We start from the raw sequence: 20,937 nt of genomic DNA, 5'->3' as shown, positions 1-20,937 counted from the left end.
AAATTGGAAAAAAAAGCCTTGAAGCGCCAAATATCTACAAATATAAACATTAAATTTTTCTTTTTATTTCGCACCACATCACATCATGTGTTGACCATTCCATAATAATAATGATAATAAGCGCATTGGACAGACCAAAAAAAAAAAAAAAAACTAAACCATGATCACCATAGCTTGTTAGTTGTTTTTTTTTCACTGTTTTTGTTTTGAAGAAAAATGTGAAAACTAAGCGTGTGTGTCCGTGTGTGTGTTTGTCATATTTATTATGATAACAACGGCAAACGAATTTTTTCGTTTTTTTTTTGGCTCAGCCATAACCATATAACAAGGTTCGTTTTGATTCGTTATCAAAAAAAAATTTAATCGCCACTATTATAGCGAATTATGAATGAAAATCTAAAACAAACAAACAAACATTTTGTCCTAAAATAGTAAAATGACAGGCAGACAAACAGACAAACACTCATCCATAAATCCATTCTCATTCTTGCAACTTTGCAATCATTTGTTAAAAAGAATTTTGATTATCAAAAGTTTTTTTTTTTGTTGCCATTTTAAACACATCCAATGTTAAGTGGACATTGTTTTTTCTTGTTGTTGTTGTTGGCGATTTATTCTTACAAAAAAAATTCTTGCTTGTTTTGTTTCGATAAAAATAACTTGTCAACTACATCGTCATCATTGTCAAACAGCAAATGTGGACGACAGAATTTTTCATCAAAAAAAAAAAAAAAAAAAAAACAAAAAAAACTAATGTTGATTGAGAAAGAAACTAGACGATGATGATGATGATGAAATGAGAGAGAAAAAAAAATTCAACAGAAACTTGGCCCTTTGGACATGTATGGTTTTTTTTCATTTGTTTACCCAATGAATGAAGAACATTGGATGGATGGGGAAAAAGGGGGAACAAATGAAAAAAAAACTGTGACTTAAAGTTTTGTACACACACTCGCACACACACACACACACACACACACACAGGATGAACAAACAACAACATACAGCAAAAAAAAGAAAACAAAAATTACATGTAAAAACATTGAAACGAAAGAAACTCATATTGTTTGAATGAAAATAGCTGTAGTTGTAGTTAGGAACCATAATAATAATTCTACAATGAAGAATATTTATTTTATAATAATAAATTTTATATGCCATTCTATGATGCGGATGCTTGTGCGTGTGTGTGTGTGTACGAGTGTGTGTGTGTGCAGGAGGCCATCGAATTTTTGTTTTTTTTTTATATTCTGATGTTGGTTGAAATTGAGAATAAATAAAAAAAAATGATATAAAATGAATGAAATAAACGAAACGCCAACAGAATTGCGCTGTAAATAATAATAATAATAATATTTTTCAGTTGATTCTTATAAGTTATGTTTTTTTTCAGTTGTTGTTGTCGTTGTTCGATGGTTGCTTGAAAGCAGCTTGATATGGCCCAAAATGAAGAATATTCTGTGTTTATGTATTTTTTTTTCGTTTTTTCTTGTTTTGTTTGTTTGTTGCATTACATGGACATTAAATTTAGTATATATAGTGTACAAGGCATAAATATACATCATATAGGCAATATTAACAGCCATTATTATTGTCAAATGATATATACAAATGAAAAAACAGGAATAAAAATTTTTTTTCACTACCAGAAACAAACAAAAAACATTGGATAATGAATGTAGCAAATTAATAAAAAAAAATTTTTTTTCATTTTTCATTATTACCCAGAATATTTTTTTTTGTTCTGTTTCCTGCATGAAATTGGAATCTTGTTGTTTGGTTGGTGGAACAGATTTTCATAGTTTTGTCTGGTTATTTGTGCATGTGTGATCTGAATATATTTTTGCCATTTTCAATCACATTATGGTGGTTGTCGTTGTCGTTGTCGTTGTTGTTTATTTTAATTACACACTTTTTTTCAATTATTTAGTCCAACACCAATAACAATACACAAGCACAGAGAAAATTATTCATTTTTTTTGTGTGTGTTTTTTTTCACTTCTTCTCCGCCTAAACAAGCCATCGTTGATTTTTTTTTTTTTGGTTTCTTGAAAAAGGGGGCAGGCAGCAACAAAAAAAGAGGTTTATCTGGCTTGGTTTGAACATTATGATTATCATCATCATCATCATCATTATAGTTTCAAGTTCAGAACTGGTGATGATGATGATGATGATGAAAAATCCAATTATTTTATTTGGTCGAATAGTAATATTTGACCAAATAAAAAAAAACCACAACAACACCAACATCATGATGGTCTGAAACCCAAAATGAAAAAAAAATCCTGGAATTCCATGTAATCATTGAAAATGAAATCGAACAACGAAAAAAGAAAAAAAAACTTCATAATAAATAAAGTAGAAAAAACAAAAATCAAACTTCATTAGTTGAATCAGTGTACCGCAAAAATTGATACGGATATTATTATTTTTTTTTTGCTTTGCCAATTCCCTCCAACCCAACACCCTCATGGGTTATTTTCGAGGGGGTGGAGACTATCGCATTTTCACATTGAATATATACACATATGTATACTGCGGGTTATATGATAAAATTTAAATTCATCTCAACCATTATTACATGTGTGTGTATGACAGAGCAGAAAAAAAATGCTAAGAAGAATATTTCGGTTTCCGATCGACTAGTTTCCGGCATGTTGAATACAATTTCCATTTTTTTTCATCATCATCATCATCATCACCACCGAAAAAAACTAAGATCCATTGAAACTTTTTTTTTCATCTTGATCAAATACGTTGTTTGTTGATGATCAGTGAATGAAATGAATGAATGAATGAATGGGAAAAAAAACGAGCCACACACACAATTTGAAATAATCGCAAAGTTTCCATTTCTCATTTCAGTTTTTTTTTCTCTCTCTCTCTCAATATCTAACCTCATCATCGATATTATTTTTTGCCATTGCAATGTAAATAAGATGTTTGTGTATAGTGAATGGATAGAGAGAAAAACTTGACAATTGTCTTTCGTTTGTCCACCACCAACATCTGTCTGTGTGTGTGTGTGTGTGTGTGTATTCCAAACAAAACAAAAAAAGTTCTAAAACATTTTTATTCTGATGGACAACAACAACGAAAAAAAAATATATTTCTTTTGAATGTCCACCTCTTGTCTTCAAACAAAACTTGAAAAAAAAACAAAAACTACAGGGAAAAAACAAACCCGATGACTATTCTATACATCTGTGTGTGTGTGTTGCAAAAAAGATAGATAATCGAATTATAAATTACCGAATTCTTTTTTTTTCATGTGGATTCGACTAATAATAATAAAAAATGGTCGCAGATAACAAATCGAATCTGGCCATATATTCGACACACACACACACACACATTTGATAACCGGGCATTAGTTTTTCTGGGCTGGTCGGGTAAAGAAATTGAAGAACTGAACTACTTACACTCACACACACACCAGAATAGATGTTTGAATTGATAAAAACTTGTAATTTAACGCAATTAAAAGTTTTTTTTCCATCTTACACTGATGATGATGATGAAAATAACTTGTCTATTTATTTCATTGTTAAGAAATGTTGAAAAAATCAAACGTATTTAACAACACTCAAAACGGAAACATATTGAATCACAGTTTTTATTCATTCTTGTCCAATGGTCATTTGGGTAGTAGTAGTAGTAGTAGCAGTTTATATTTTTTTTTAATTGGGTAATTTTCGTTTTTTTTTCATTTCGAGCATCTGTTTCCAGTGCGCACAAATGTATCAAATTGATTGTTTTTTTTTCTTTTTAGATCGAAAGAACGCAAAAAAAAAATTAATTAGCCTCATACTGTAGTTATATTCAGTATATATCTAGTATCGTTCGATTATATTGATACTGGACACATATATAACTCTTTGGCATCATTTTTTTTTTGTTCGTTTGTTTCATTCTCCCCTGTGTTCAATTCATGATGGTTGTTTTAATTAATTAATTGAATTGAAATCAATTTGTGTTAATGTCTAATGAGATTGTCTTTTCTCTCTGTTTGTTTTTTTGTTGTAGCCAAAAAAAAAAAAAAAAATAAAATATTGACCAACAAAAAAAAGTTATTTGCCAATTTAACAAAAAGTTTTCTCTATCCCATTCTTTTTTTTCAAATTCACAACAACAAGAAAATGAAATCCATTATCATCATCATCATCGAATCGAATCGAATCGAATTTTTTTTGTTTTGTAGATTAGTATTTGGAACCAAATTGGAATGCCCATTCTGTTCAGGTTGAAAGAATCTGCATTTTTTGTTTTGTTTTGTTTTTCGATTAGTTTTTATTTTTTGACATTTAGATATTCATTCATCGATAAAAATCCATTCATTTACACCCAAAGGATCAATTTGATTCGATCGAATGACCACATATGATGATGTGATTGAATCCATGTGATTTTTATCATGATGCTGGATTTTAATCTTTTTTTTCGATAATTGTAATTTTTTACACACACAAAAAATCACATTCTACTCGACTAATTCGAAAATTCTTCTAAATTTTCCAAATCTTAAATCACTATGAATATGGTTTCCAGAAACATTGCTTGTTTTTTATCATATTCTTCCCTACAAACCCCCACCACCAACTCCTACAAATACACGCTTTGTTCATCATCATTTGTTTGTTTTTCCACCATACAATGTGAATGTAAGTTCCATTTTCCCAGATTTTTTTTTTTCACCAACATCATCATCATAGTTAACTACAATTGTTGTTGGTAAACAAACAAAACAAATTCAAACATGAACAAAAACGAATAACGTGAAAAAAATAAAACAAAACAAAAAATTCTCGATGACCAGTGGCCATCAGAGAATTCATCTATATTTCTAGTTTTAGTTTTATATCGATATTTTATCGAATACTTTTTTTTTGTTCTCTGTTTAATTGTGTATACACACACAAGATTGTGTCCTCAATGTATTAGATGTATTTTTGAGTTATAAAACAGAAAAAAAAACATATCACAGAAAGAATAATGACCAAGGCACGCGTTTTGATGTAATCTTGTTGTTGTCATTGTTAGCGTTTTTTGAGTGAATAAATCAAAATAAAAGCAAACAGAATCTTGAAACAGGGTGTAGGTGGTGGCGGTGTCCAATGTTCCAAAATGAAATTCTGATATCAGTATTACCAGTACTGGTACGTAATTTCAGCCATGTGTGTTTCATCGACATTCACTAACAAATAATAAACAAAAATAACAACAACAACAAACAAAGCAAAAAAGATTTCTTTAATTTCGTTATTAATCATTTCATGTTTGAATCAAGATTTATTTTTTTTTTCACAAAATTTTCCATTTTCATTCAGAATTTCCAGATTGCTGTAAAGCTGACAGAATGAGCTGCACAAGCTACTTTTGTTTATTTGTTTCTCACATTGATAAAAAAAAAATTTCATCAATGTTTCATCATGTTCAGAAGCTAGAATTCTACATACACCCACGCATTTTTTATTCTGGTTTTTTTTATCATCCATTCATTCATGTTTGAATCTCATGAGAGTTTTCTTCTTTTTTTTGCTTTTTGAAACCGAATGTTCGAATCAAAATCGACGTGAACACACACACTCGGACAGACACAAACAGTATATTGATCCATGCCAAATATATTTATTTATTTATATTATCAAAAAGCTTTCAACGTACAAGAATATTCAAATTTTTTTTCCACATTCTTCATTCAAATAGTATACCGATATATGGATCCGATCCGGTCCAGTTCAGTCCGGTCCGGTCCGGGCATGTTTTTTTTCCACTGCATTTCATTTTTCTTTATTTTTTCTTTTCTATTTTTTTTTGGTTATTAGTTTCATTGATAATTGCTAATCGTATGAGTACAACCGTTGAATTCGGTGAATGTTGATGATAGAATAAAGAATGTATGGCCTCTCTCTCTCTCTGTGCATATCTGATGATATATGGGATAGTTTCACAAACACACACATATCAATTGAAGAATCCAATTGAATCAATGTGGCTTTGGAATTTCAAGTTTTTCCATATTAATAATAATAATAATGATGAAGCAATGTTTCAATAACGAATATTATACATTTTTTTCTCTTCTCATCTTTTTCATTATGATTATATTTATTTATTTATTTATTTTTTTTCGTTGTTTCGTCGTCCCTTGATCATCATCGTTTGATGAAAGCATGCATCCTTCAACAAGAGGGAAAAAAACATAATGAAAATGAAAATGAAAATGAAAAAAAAAATACAACCAAACTTTGTCGATACATTATCCATATATCTACATAGACACTTTGAATAATTGCCATTATGTATGATCATCATCATCATCCAACTACTACTTGGACTACAACTCTAATACATTTGCTATTTTCACATTTTTTTTTCATCTTTTTCCCCATTTGCAATTTCTTTCTACTTTTCTTTTTTTTCTACCCCCCCCCCCAATATCCAAGAATCTAAACATATGTATCAAATGATGATGATGGAACAAACAAACACACACACACGCATAAAGAGAGAGAGAGAGAGAAAACGATCCAAAAAAGAAAAAAAAACCAAACATGAAAATGAAACGAAACGAAATGAAGAAGATCCAGCAAGAGTGGAATTTATAATTTATTACTTTTTATACTCTACATCATTTTTATGTATGTATTTGTTAGTTGGCTTCGATGATTTGTTATAATTCTCATTTCAGATACTATGCCTGTCGTCGTCGTCATCATCATCATCATCTTCTGGAATTGAAGCTTCTTTTTTTTTCTTTCCTAGTTGTTGTTGCTGTTGTTGTTGTTGTATGATATGTTAAATTCCACATATATATGAATGTGTATAATTCCATGAAATGAGTAGGCAAAAAAAAATCCTCGAATCATCATCATCATCATCATCATCATCAACATTGGGATTCTTCATAATTCTTATTCTTTGGTTTTTTCCATTTTTTTCCTCTCTCTCTCTCTCTCGCTCTATGAATGTTCATATTTTTTTTCCACTGTTGTTTTTTTTTCTCGATATAGATCCTATATTTATAATTTTTTTTTTGCGTTTCTTTCATTTCTTTGTGTTCCATTCTCTTTTGATTCTGTTGTTTTCGTTTTTTTTTGTTTTTTGTATTCTCTTACATCGAATATCATCATCATTCTATAAGTCGAATTATTCGAACATATGAAATAGAATAGAGAATAATAGGAGAAGAAAAAAAGATATAAATTAAAGATTCAAGTGGTGAAAAAAAAGTCCATGAAAAAAAAACCGGATAAAATTATGTTTCTTTCCTCATATCATTCAATGGTTGTTTGTTTGTTTGATTATAATAATTCGTTTCAATGTGAATGAGACTAGCCGATTCAACCAAAGTTTGAACAATGATGACAATAAGAAAAATAAAAACAAAAACAAAAAAAAAAAACAGAAAACAGAAAAAAAGATTGTAATCGATGAGACTCAGCAAGCAAGCATCCCTGATCTTGATTATGATGATGATGATGATGATGATTTCGTTAATCACCAAACCAGTATACCAAAACAAAACAAAACAAACGATGATGACGACGACGACATATACACTCAGCTTGCATATTTTTTTTTTTGTTCTTGTCCGATCATTTGAAACCGTCTTTTTTTTCTTTATCTGGGGACTTATTCTCTGTTATTATACATGATTATTATTAATTATAAATAAACGAATATCACATTCATTATATACACACATACAGAACTTTCATCGTTCTATGCTAATGGTTCTGAGATTGTTTCCTTATTTTTTTTTCGTTTTGTTTTTTTTTGGAGCTTGTCATTAATAAAACCATATTGAATGGATTCTTTGCATTTTTTTTTCTTGAAATTTGAAACAATTTGTTTTTTTTGTTGGATCTAAATATGTAAAACAAAGCCATATTGATTTATGGATTGTGTTTATAATCAATACTGATACCGGTAATGCCATCTAGTGGTGGTTCGTCAAATTTATATTTTTTTTTAAATCAATTTCTGTGTACAATAAATTGTGTCAATTGATGTTCATCTGTTCATTAGTTTTGATAATCGTTGTGAATAGTTGAAATTGAAGAAATGGACGATATTTAAGACATGTTATAACATTTGTTACAATGATCATTACTCAGATATGGAATAGTAGTAGTAGTAGTATAATTTATACATTTGTTTATGGAGTGATGTTCTGTGTCTATTGTTCGTATCACAGTGTAAGTTATATCACCGAATATCCATAGCCAGAATCATCATCATTATTATCACGACAGTATTGCTGTTGTTTTGATGAGAATGATGTCTTAATGATTGTATTATTAATATTTAAATCATCTCATTTGGCTTTCTCCTCCATCATTTTTTATAATAATCAGATATCATATTCCATTGTTTTTTTTTCATTTTTTATCTTATTTTTTCAAGTTAGAAATATTGACCAAAAAACACTTGACGCCCATTATTTATCAATAAAAAACATATCGGCAATTTTTTTCTAATCGTATCATGAAAAATGCTGCCATCTAATGGCATAAAAAGAACTAACAAAAAAAGAATTCAAACATTCCGAATTTACAGTCAATTTCCGAGATGACCATCGTTAACCACACTGTACAGAATTAACGAAATTTTTGAAACAATGCCATAATTCAGAATCAAGCATAATCAACCAACAATAATTTGTGGTCATTTTTTTTAATTTTCAAAAACTACAAATGAAATATTGTTGTCCATATTCATAATCAATCAACTTTTCATACAACATTGTTGATGGTTTCGTAGTCGTTCGATGATCATTTGAAAAGTGTCATTCATGTTTGAGAAACAAACAAAAAAAAAACATGTTTGATGACTAGTATGAGCACCCAAGTAATTGATTGTTGGATTAATTCTTACATATACAGAATTATTCGTTATATTCGTAGCAAAATTCTATGCACTAAAGATGCGAAAAAAAACAAATGAAATAGTTTATATGGTGTTTGAGTACATTGTACATATAATATGTCTTGAATTTCTTTCCGGTTTGGCTCATTTTTTCTGACATGAAAAATAAAAAAAAAATAAACAAAAAAAAAATCGATTAACGTTGATGATGACAATAAAAAAAAGCTAACCTTTTTCTGTGCACCGGCACCAACTTTAGTTTTGGCAGTACCACGAACTTTTTTCATTCGATTCTTTCGTTCTTTACGTTGTTTTCGTGCTTGTCTTTCTACTTTTTTCAACCCATTTCTCACTAAACGATGTTTTGGTTCAAATTTTTTTGCATGATCCAATGTATCGTAGATGAGAGCAAAACCAGTACTTTTACCGCCACCAAATTGTGTACGAAAACCAAAACAAAACACTAGATCTGGTGTAGTTTTGTACATTTTAGCAATCTTTTCCCGTAGTTCTTGTTTGCCTGGTGTTGCTTTATTCGGATGTGATACATCCACAATCTACATAAATGAAATGATTTAGTTAAATGGACAAACTGTTACATCAGACTTACCATTTGACGTCGAAACAATAGACGATTCGTCATGAATTTGCGAGTTCGAATGGTACAAACTGAATCCTAATTGATCCATAAATACAGTGTTATTATTTTAAAATAAAAAACAATTTACATTAAACTTACCGAAGACATTTTGGATGAAATTTTAACCAAATATCACACTATATGGTTTTTACCGGAAAACGTGTTTCTATTGCTGCTTTCGTTTTCGTTTTTTTTTTCGCAAACAATAGAATTCGTTTGCATACCGAATCCGAAAGCATAAGATTGGTAGAAGCAAAGTGAAAACATGAAACAAACATTCGGCTAAAAATCAATCATATATAGCACCAGCATAAAGAGTCCAAAGAAGAACGGTATTCTAAAATTAGAATTTTCTGCCATCTCATCTCATCTTTAATCAACAATAACAGTGAACGGCTAGAATTGCTTCGACTCTGTTGAAATACAAATGAAAAAACATTTGGATCCACTATTTGTCATCAAATATTTGCAGTTTTGACCTTTTTTTGTTGTAACAAATTTTTAAATTGAATTTTCATTTCCATGTTTACAGGATGATGAAAAAAACAAACAGTCTATATTCATTGACATTTGATTTATCACATCATCATCATCATCATACTATAAAATGCAATACATTTAGCAAACGGAAATTTCACAAAATTCGAAATTGCATAGCGACAAAAACGATAAATAGATATCCACAATTTCATTAAGCCAAAATTGATTAAATGAGCCTCGTGTGCAATCATATGACATCATGTGAATTGATAATGTGGACTATCATCATCATAAAAAAAACTATGCAATCAAAAAAAAAAAACAGCATTGAAAAGATTTCCAATCCAATCAATCTCATTTTTTTTTGTTTTCATTTCTCAAATATATTCTCAATTTATTTAGATGAGAAAAAAAAGTGTTTTTTGTTTGTTAGTTTGAAAATAAATATATTTTGAATATCAAAATGGACAATAATCAGTTTTTTTTATTGTTCAGAAAAAAACCAGTATATATGTAATGGATATAGAATTCATTGTTTTGTTTTTTATTTCAAATTTATTATAAATTACAGACAGACAGTCGAATCATTATAATTTTGTACTTTTGTATTTGGGGAAAAAAACAATTATAAATTAATTAATAATGTCTAACCACAACATCCTTGTTGTGTAGCTTCTTTACCACTACGTTTACTGATTGGTAACATGGTGAAAATTTCGGCACATGTTGGATGTATACCAATCAATGCATCAAGATCGGCTTTTGTTGCCTTCATTTTCAATGGAAATGGTGTAAATTGTATTACTTCACCTGCATTTGGTCCAACAAAATGAAAACCAAGCAATGTTTCTTTTCTTGGATCACCATCTATTGAACGGGTAGTGATTACTTTGGCATAACATACATTCATTGGTTTACGTGGCCGATCATAATAGTTAAGTTTCCATTCTGTTGGTGTAAAATATTGATGATATACTTCAATATCATCGGCACCAAATTTATCGATTGCTTCCTCTTCAGTATAGCCACAGCATCCATATTCAATGGGTGTAAAAACAGTTGTTGGTACATTGATATAATCACAATTAACTTGATGGTCAGCATATAATCGTCGTGCCAATAATACACCAGCTTCAATAGCCACAGGTGTTAATTGAGGTTTGCCTTGTAATATATCACCAATGGCATAGATGTGTGGCACATTCGTTTGCTCATTAATGGCCGGTATATAACCTTTCGAATCCAATTCAACGCCAACCACATCTAATCCAATTTTATCCGTACATGGTCTACGGCCAATAGCAAACATAACAGTATTGAATTCATCGGTAATTTTTTCATTCGTTTCTAAATTTTGATATGTAACCCGTAACAATGGAGCTTCACCATTTTCACTTTTACGTATTTCTTCAATATTTTTCATCACACATCGATCGATAAATTTGACGTGTTCATAATTTTCCATATAATTACGAACATGTTCGGAACATTGACGATCGAAACCACGTAATACGATCGATCTTACCATGACGGAAACGTCATAACCAAGGCCACGTAAAAATCCAGCACATTCCAATGCAACATATGAAGCACCAATAACCAATGTACGACCAGGACTATAAGGCAATGAGAATAGATCATCAGAAGTGATTGCATATTGTTCGGCACCTTCACAATCGGTAGGATAAACAGGTCGTTCACCAGTGGCAATGATAAAATGTTCTTGATGTAAGAAATTCCTCTTTTGAATTTTTATGAACAATTCGTACTTTATTTGGTTCCACAAATGATCCACATGCATTTAAATATTTTACTTGTTGTGTAGCCAAAATCGCTCGATAAGAAAAATTCGATCCTTTTATATTATTCTGTACATAGTTGACCAATGTTGACCAATCATGTTTCAAATTATCTTTCAATGGTTCACCATTTTTTGTTTGCCAGCCAAAATAATGAGCATCATCAATCTCACCTCCAATCAATGAAGCATGATGCATTAATTTTTTCGGTATACAACCAACATTTACACAGGTACCACCAACGCCCCATGATGTACCACGTGGTGTGGGTGAAACAAAATCAAGCATACATACTTTTTTACCTAAAGCGGCAGCTTCTTTACTTGCAGCAAGACCACCAGATCCACCTCCAATGACAATTAGATCATAATCATATTCAGTTTTATCATCAATACCAATTGGTGCCATTATTTTGGTTGTAGTCGTTGTTGAACTTGAATAAAAACGTTTAGAAAATGTTTCACGTAATGATGCAACTTTACCACCGTTTCGTTTTGGGAACAATGATCTTGATGTTGATGATGCCGATCCGGCTGTTCCCTTTGTGATTAATGAATGAAAAGCACCCGTGGTTAATGTTTTTGGTGATGAGGATTTTTCTACCACAATCGAAGATGATAACGATGGAAATAAAAATGATAATGATTGTGGTGGTGGTCGAGATAATTTCCAACTGATTAGAAAATTAATTAACAATCGAAATCGATGTTTGACTATTGTTTCATTTATAATATAATCGGCGTCTGTTTTTATTGTCGATGTGATAAAATGCTCACGTCGAATGTTGTTTGCCGTATGCAATTGGCTTGAATTTGTAGTGGCGACCAAATGAAAATGATTCGGACACAACGACGAAGACGAAGACAATGATGATAACGAACAACGTGCTAGTTGTGGTGGTTGTAATGGTGAAATTGAAATGGTACTATTATTAATGTGGCTACTATGACTGTTCGTGGCTTTGGAAACGACTCGTTTTGTTGTTTTTGTTGTCGGTGGTGATAGAAATGAGAATGTAGTGGATGGCAAACTACTATGTGAATAACAAGAACAAGAAATAAGTCGAGTTGCTGACGATCTTGATGTTGATGATGTCGATGAGACTACACCACTAAATACATTCAACCTTGATGATAATGAGGTTGATGATGTGCTCAAATTTGATCGAAACAAGGATGATAGGATTATGGATCGATAACAATGATGATGTAGATGATGGCGGCGGATTTTTATCCGATTAATCCAAAACGATAAACTCATGAGGCGCAAGACAACCAAAAAAAAAGTCTCTACAAATATTATAGAAATGCCAAAGTTATCTAATAAACTCTAGCCATTGGATTTTTAGTCATCATTCATTTATTTGTTGAGCTTGTTGGACATGTGTGTGTGTGTGAGTGTGCTGCTCTGTCTTCGACTTTAGCTATTTTTTTTAGGGCCACTATTTCCACTCAAAATGTTTCCGAAGGTTTTTTTTCAATTTGATTTCATTGCATATAACTTTTTTATTTTTAAAAAGGATGAAATCAAGCCTTTTCACGAGATTAGATAAAACACATGTTAGATTGTCTGGGCCTAAATTTGAAGCCAAATCATCAAATTGAGAAAAAAAAACGCCACTTGAAATTAGAATAGGCTCGTCATATATAATAATGTTTGTATTACAATATTGTGAAAAAAAAACACAAACCGAGCACGCAAAGTTTTTTTTCTTTTCTTACTTTTAGACATTTCCGCAATCGATTTTAAATTCAAATTTCGCATACATAAAATTATTATGATTATGGCAATTATTGATTGGTCTATTGCCATTAAAACAATAGAAAAAAAATTACAAAATCTTTTATTTGAAACAAAAATCCAAGAGAATTGTTCCTTCTGTTGGATTTTTGTTTCGATAGAGGTGGGTGTGAAGCGTGGGTGTTGACTTGTAGTTCCTCCAAATTGAAAGAAATAAAAAGATCATCATAATGACAAATGATTACATCCTTCTGTTGGATTTTTGTTTCGATAGAGGTGGGTGTGAAGCGTGGGTGTTGACTTGTAGTTCCTCCAAATTGAAAGAAATAAAAAGATCATCATAATGACAAATGATTACATCATTTGCATACATAATGACAACCACACCCACACTATGTATGTGGCGCCAGTCATAATTTGTTTACAACAACAATATTGAATATACAACTATTTCGAATATATACCGGCTATTTTGACTGCGCATGTGTTGAGGAAAATTAAGAGAAATAGAAAAAACGCGTGTAATCATCATGGTAACTTTAACGTTTGCCGCTTCTCCATCTTCATCTTCAGAGCAAACAAACACATACGCAAACACTCAACACTGTTGCCAATCAAATGATTAAAAGTTATTTTTTCTCGTTGGCCATACCATTATCATTCTCATCATCATATAATTATCATCATTAAATAGATAGATTCAGTGACTACTTCTACGATTTGGATCTTTTTCTCTAACAAAATTTGGACGATATCATCACCATCATCAATCTATAGTAACGCCAACTACTCTATACAACAACGGCAAAAACGAAAAAAAAACAAGTTGATTGTAATCAATATCGTTGTACCATTTTAGTCTAACGACAAACTGACTTAGTCATTATTATTGATATTTATTGATATCATTGTTGAAAAGTTGAGGTAAGTTTTTTTTTATTCGGAATGATTGAAAATGAGAAATGAATTTATTGCCATAATTCGAATTTTCATTGCTGTTGTTGTGTATTTAAATGTGGCTGTTTCAATTTTATATTAATTGTGTTTTTGTTTCAAATATTTCGAATCGACCAGTTATCCATTCATCCATTCCGTTTATATTCAAAAAAATTAAAATCGTCCAAAAATGGTTCACAAAGTTACTGATAAGGTATGGTCCTATGATATGTTTTGATAATCATCTTGATAATTGAAATCCATTTAGGATGATATGAAAAAACAATTGAAAGATGCTGGCGATAAATTGGTTGTCGTCGATTTCTATGCCACTTGGTGTGGTCCATGTCGCCTTATTGCACCTGTATTGGAAAAATTGGCTGAAGAAAATAAAGAAAAATTGGTCGTCTTGAAGGTTGATGTCGATGAAAATGAAGTATGTTTGATTTGTCTATATTTGTATGTTTCCTTTCATTTCCAATCTCTCTCTTTCTCTCCCATATACAGGAATTGACCAGTGAATATGGTATAACATCGATGCCTACATTTGTATTGATTAAGAATGAACAAAAGGTTCATTCATTTTCTGGTGCCAGTGAACCAAAATTGCGTGAAGCCATTCAACAATACAGTTAAACATATATCATAATATATCGGCATGGAAGATAATAATAATATTATAAACGCCATCACACACACACACACACACCTATCTTTCCATTCAATTGTCAATTACACCCGCTAAAATACAATGAATTGATGATCAATCAATTTTCTCATTTTATTATTACATGCAGAAAATTTCCAAATTTTTTTTTCTCTTACTATTTGCTCGTCTAATTAAAAAAAAAAAAACATTTCAATTCATTCACACATAGTTTAGTGATGAATAATATATATGACAATCTATGATTTTAGGGCCAAACAATTTTGTTTTGTTTTTATTTTCACTTTTTTCTAGGTTCGTATGACGAGCAATAGAGCTTCCGGTTTTGTTTAACATACACACACACACACAATATACCAAACCAAACACTTCCATTTAAATCTTTTTCTTTCTTTTTTATTGGTATGAATCGATACACGTTCAAGGTAAATAAATAATGAAAAAAAAATTTCATTTGTTTTTTCTCAACTTGTACTTTGTAATTCGCAATTCAAATTGAATATCTATGTGTTTGAAATTTAATTAGCATCGATAAATCAATGTGTGTGTGTGTGTGTGTTTGTCAATTAACATTATCACCTTAGACCATTTAACCATCATCTTGGACAAGAAAACTTTTACTCTAATAAAATTCAATGGTTTTTTTTTGACACTGTATGTTTTAAATGCCACAGAATTAGTGAATGGACCCCATATTTTTAAACATATGCGTTGCATTTGTTTTTTTTATCGATAATCAAAATCGATTCGAGAAACTATTTAAAAGTGGTTAAAAAGTTTTGTTCATGATCTTAGCCTTCACGAGCCTATTTTTTAAGATAATTTCCGTGAAAGTTTGAAAAATCATTCCATATTGATTTAATATTTATTCGTGAGATGATCTTAACACCAGCTAGTGAACAACATCAATCGGGAAACAATGATTCAATTCCGTTTGTTTTATATTGGCCTGATTTTGTTCAGTTGCATTATTATGGGAATCCGGTCCGATCTTGGTCGACGAATAAACGCACAAGATGATTTATCCATATTCATTGCCAATAATCTCGATGATTATTGGCAAAATATTACCATGTTATTACAAAGTCATTTAGAAGAAAGTAATTTGGCCACCATAGATCGATTCAAAAAAATTGTTCGTCGCGATAATCTACAGAATAAGATCAAATCTGAATGTTTGAACATTGTGGAATACATGATTCGTCATCCAGTAGATCATGAATGGACGGCTAAAAGTATGATTGTTTTTTGTTCGCTAATATGAATCATTCATATTTTTCATTACAGTGATCGATTCTGGTGTTTTGAATCGACCTATTGGTATTCTTTCTGGGACAACAACCGAATTGGGTGATTTTGATCAATGTCTATCTATACGAAGTGAATTCCAACAACAGGAATTTGTGGGTAAATATTGTTTGGCCACCGTAAATCTACCACGTATTGATCAATTCCGACATCCGATTCCTATTAATCAATCCACATTAAATCATTCATGGATGATCGATTACATTGAACAATGGTATCAGAATGATAATTATTATTCAATGGCTAGTGCAATTTGTTTTCCATCCATCTGTAATGAGAACGAAATTAGACAATTGTTGCTCTCTTGTAAGATTAATCAATCGAATCGATACTGGCAACATTGAGATTCATATTTTTTTCTTTGAAAATAGATTATGATTTTCTACAAACGATGCATTTCAATGTCACGTATTGTCAATCGAATGATCAGCCACGGCAATATAATTTTGGTCTTCGTCTTGCCTGGGCAATTTTACTCACACCTTGGCTATTGATCATACCTGCAACGATTTTGGAATTCATTTTTGGTGACAAAAATTATTCATATCTCTACAAAATTCTACTTTGTTTTTCGTTGATCAAAAATAATCGTTTTTTGTTCCAAATTCAGCCAACTAAAACATCCACACAACGGCAAGAATTTCGTTTTATACATGGTATACGAGCGATTGCTGCCATTTTCATAATGTTTGCTCATGCCGGTGGATTAGTATTGGTGCCAACATTGATGCCCGTTTCAGTCATATCACGATTTCCAACCGATGCAATAGAGATATCGAAAAGTTTTATTGCTCAACCATTCTATAATGGTGCATTAGTGGTGATGACATTTTTTGTCATCAGTGGATTTCTTTCCACATATCTAAGCGCTTCATCGCAGAAACTTAAAGTTGAATTCGTTCCATATGTCATGTTACGATGGATTCGATTAACACCGCCATTGATCGGTTTGATCTGTTTGAATATAGGATTAGAAGCGTTTGGTAACGGCCCGTTATTTCATCATGATATTCTATGGCCTACATTGCGACCATGTTATGAGAATTGGTGGAAACATCTTCTCTATTTTAGCAATTATATTCCTGTAGAAGATATGGTAAATAGTCAAAAAATAACTATTAAGAATAACTGAACTTATCTATTGATTTTTTTTCGGTAGTGTAATATATCCACTTGGTATTTAGCAGCGGATCTACAGATTCATATCATTGCCTTTATTCTATTAGTATTGTATACACGAAGTCAACGATTAACAATGGCAACCTGTTGGATTTTCGTAGCTATCGGTATTGTTGCGATTATCATACCAATTACAGTTGGATTGGGCAAACATCATTTAATACAAGTGATTATGTATACAAGACACAGGTAGTAATTAAAGATTATGATGATTTTTCTGTATAAAATATTCCAATGACATCTGTATTCATTTTTTTTCATAATCAGATTTCCAAATGGTTCGACAATATTTATTTATTTTGCCTGTTTCATGCAATTTATACCATATTTTCTTGGCTGTGCTATTGGATTTGTCATTCTTGAAAATCGACCAATCAAATTTGCCAAGGTTCGAATGATGATCATCATTGTTGTTATTAAAATTAATTTTTTTTTACAAACAGTGGCAAGAGATTCTAATTTGGTCATTTTCAACATTATTCCTGGTGACCATACCGTTTGCATCATACATTTTTGCATCGAATGAAATGAAAATAAGTGGTGATGGAACTACATTGAATGCGATTAATTTTGCTATAATGGTATTATTATGGTCATTATCGAACACATGGCTTGTTTATCAATGTGCCATCAAACCACGAATGATCATATCGAGTATATTATCGGCCAATTTTTTCAAACCAATATCACGGCTATCATTTTCATTATATTTATCGCATTTGATGACCATTTGGTTTATGGCACATCAAGTACGTGATCCAGTATCGATGGCCAATTGGACCGATATACTTAAAGTGATTAGCGCAACTTTACTTAGTGCCATTATAATTGGTTATTTTTTACATTTAACATTTGAAGCACCAACAATTGGATTATTATTGTTATTCTTTAAGGATAAAAAATTATTGAAAACATTACGATCGTTTGATCATCGAACAAATTTCCTTAAAACTGGATCAGTTTTATCAAAATTACGATCAGGAAAATCGCAAACAAATGGTGATGAAATGGTCAATATGAATAAAAATCAACAAATGCAAACAGTGTAGAAAATGAAAGAAAGAATTTAATTCTTTTTTTTATTATTGTTCAAAAAAAAAAAAAAAATGAAAAATTAAAAATTATAATTTCGATTTGAATAAAAAATTTATGAATTGGTTCGAAAAAAATATAACCGAATTTAAGTGTAAAGGTAAAAAATGACCACGGTAAACCGGGATTTTTTTTCTTGTTTAAATCAAGAAAACGTTGATTCTTTTCATCTAGTGTAGGCAATTTAATCACCAGTCACACGATTCTGTTTGTTTAATTTAATTGAATACTTTGTAGAATTCTTTTCGTCCGTTTCAAATAAGCATCATCGTGTTTAATTTGATTCTCAGAATCGAATTTAGGATGAATATTTTCAGTGTTGGTAGATTTTTTCAAAATTCCATTAGCCAATTCCATCAACGCTAATGCTCCCAATAATTCGGGATTGTTTTCATCATTGCAGATATCCGATTGTGGTGGTGGTGGTGGCGGCGTTGGTGCGGCAATTGTCGGTGTTATAGTTGCCGCAGCATTAAAATTAGCAACAGCAACAGCGCTTAATTCAGCGTCTAATTTTCTTGAAATATTTGCTCGTCCAGTATGATTGATAACAGTTTTTCGTGCCACAACAACTGGTTGTTGTTGTAATACATTCGATGATGATGATAATGTAAAAGAAATCGGTTGTGATAATGGCGCCAATTCTATGGACTTGTCCAACCTGTTGTTGTTATTATCGTCATTGTTAATATTGTTTGTGGAAGCCATTATTGATTGATTGTTATCATCGTTAATATTCTTGATAACAGAAGCCTTTTTTGTCGATTTATTCCCACCAAAACCAATAACCGGTTGAACAGGTATGATACGTCGAACACCAGCCGATGGATGTAATGAACATCGGCGATTAGGATGAGTGAAACGATTATGACAATCACGTTGTCGACATATGAATGGTTTTTCTCCCGTATGTAAACGTTGATGGGTACGTAGCTGACCGGATTGTGCGAATGCTCGGCCACAGCCAACATAATCACAACGATATGGCCTTTCGCCTGTGTGTGTACGAAGATGTGCTTGTAGACTTTTTTCTCTTGGAAATACACGATGACATATATCGCATTTAATCGATGATAGTGAATTTGATCCAGATAGAATAAGGTTGGAAATATCCTCATTACGGGGACGACCACGTTTTAAATTCTGTGTTTGTGGTGTTGTTGAATCTGATGATATGGATTTTTTCATTGGTGTAACATACATATTGTCTGATCGCTGTCTATTTTCGCATTGAATATCCGATTTTTCATTCAAAAAGGAACGATCAACAGAAATGGATGAAGATTGTTTTTGTTGAAAAGTGGATTGTTTTGGAGGTGGTGGTGAAAATAAAATTGGTGATGATCGTATCGGTGATGATGCCAGATCTGATGGCGAATGAGCACCAGTACGATCGGGTGATGATGATAAACGAATAGAATGAGCATGTTCAGCCCATTGTCTGGGATGATATGTACCAGAATCCGAATAATCGGGTGATGATAATTCAGATATTGAAATTGTATTTTCTTCATTCGAATTGGATAATAACATTATCGCAGAATTTTTCGGGTTATAATGATGAGCATGAATTATTGGTGATGAATTATGTGGTTGAATTGTCGTAATTATATTTGGATGATGATAAACGATAAAATTCGATGAATGATGATCATGATGATGAACGAATGCTGGATTTGTTGATGACATTTTAATTACGATTTAAATTTAAATGTAGATTTTTAATTTCCAATAATCAACACAAACTTGCATTCAAACAAATAATAAATGGAAGAAAAAAGAATTTCTTTTTTGTTCACAATTGATCGACAGACATGAACCAAATGAAATGATCATCGTAGTGTCGTGTAAATGATCAAAGTTGAATGTGAATGAATGTGAAATGTTTTGGCGGTAAATTTTACGCGCCAGAACACGAATCACGCGCACACATGTGTGTGTGTGTGTGTAAAAGCACGGTAAATAGCGCTCGTAATAAGGCTATAATCTGCTCCACCCCTTCGTATTGTTGATCATCGATGATCATCGAAGAATTTTACGCGCGTTTTAAATGTGCGCGCGCATTTTACAAACACACAAAAAAAGCATTCTTTTTATTATTCTCATCATTTGTTTTTTTTGTAGCACATTTTTAATGTTTAAATGTTCACTGAGATACACTTACAATGCCGATGGCTATGGCTATTAAAATACTGTGTATATATGTACCGGGGATTTCGCTTTTT

The 20,937-nt window shown here is 31.3% G+C and overlaps 5 protein-coding genes across 5 annotated transcripts; 2 read left to right on the top strand and 3 right to left on the bottom strand.

Moving 5' to 3' along the window:
• Positions 1-8,632: 8,632 nt before the first annotated feature.
• On the bottom strand, positions 8,633-10,184 carry LOC124496006 (small ribosomal subunit protein eS24). The gene is made up of 4 exons (XM_047059463.2): positions 9,611-10,184; positions 9,482-9,547; positions 9,102-9,428; positions 8,633-9,024 (listed from the first exon to the last, which is right to left on the bottom strand). The coding sequence occupies exons 1-4, from the start codon at positions 9,617-9,619 to the stop codon at positions 9,016-9,018; spliced, it is 411 nt and encodes a 136-aa protein (XP_046915419.1). The 5' UTR covers positions 9,620-10,184; the 3' UTR covers positions 8,633-9,015.
• Positions 10,185-10,455: 271 nt separating this feature from the next.
• LOC124496004 (thioredoxin reductase 1, cytoplasmic) lies at positions 10,456-13,216 on the bottom strand. Its single transcript, XM_047059461.2, is given in 2 exon segments — positions 10,456-11,711; positions 11,713-13,216. Coding segments are annotated over 2 exon segments (2,412 nt in total). The 5' UTR covers positions 13,051-13,216; the 3' UTR covers positions 10,456-10,637.
• Positions 13,217-13,806: 590 nt separating this feature from the next.
• Positions 13,807-15,786, top strand: Trx2 (Thioredoxin 2). Its single transcript, XM_047059464.2, has 4 exons — positions 13,807-14,454; positions 14,605-14,680; positions 14,735-14,902; positions 14,974-15,786. The coding sequence occupies exons 2-4, from the start codon at positions 14,657-14,659 to the stop codon at positions 15,100-15,102; spliced, it is 321 nt and encodes a 106-aa protein (XP_046915420.1). The 5' UTR covers positions 13,807-14,454; positions 14,605-14,656; the 3' UTR covers positions 15,103-15,786.
• A 105-nt stretch (positions 15,787-15,891) lies between these two features.
• On the top strand, positions 15,892-18,789 carry LOC124496005 (nose resistant to fluoxetine protein 6). Its single transcript, XM_047059462.2, has 6 exons — positions 15,892-16,368; positions 16,421-16,747; positions 16,813-17,537; positions 17,601-17,809; positions 17,888-18,008; positions 18,064-18,789. Exons 1-6 carry the CDS (start codon positions 16,053-16,055, stop codon positions 18,667-18,669), a joined length of 2,304 nt encoding a protein of 767 aa, XP_046915418.2. The 5' UTR covers positions 15,892-16,052; the 3' UTR covers positions 18,670-18,789.
• A 114-nt stretch (positions 18,790-18,903) lies between these two features.
• Positions 18,904-20,567, bottom strand: LOC124496306 (uncharacterized). The gene has a single exon (XM_047059818.2). The coding sequence runs from the start codon at positions 20,399-20,401 to the stop codon at positions 18,926-18,928; it is 1,476 nt and encodes a 491-aa protein (XP_046915774.2). The 5' UTR covers positions 20,402-20,567; the 3' UTR covers positions 18,904-18,925.
• Positions 20,568-20,937: the final 370 nt, after the last annotated feature.

The sequence above is a fragment of the Dermatophagoides farinae genome, chromosome 8 (assembly GCF_024713945.1).
Source record: "Dermatophagoides farinae isolate YC_2012a chromosome 8, ASM2471394v1, whole genome shotgun sequence".
NCBI classification, from domain to species: Eukaryota; Metazoa; Arthropoda; class Arachnida; order Sarcoptiformes; family Pyroglyphidae; genus Dermatophagoides; species Dermatophagoides farinae.
This window is presented reverse-complemented; position numbering and strand designations above follow the sequence as displayed.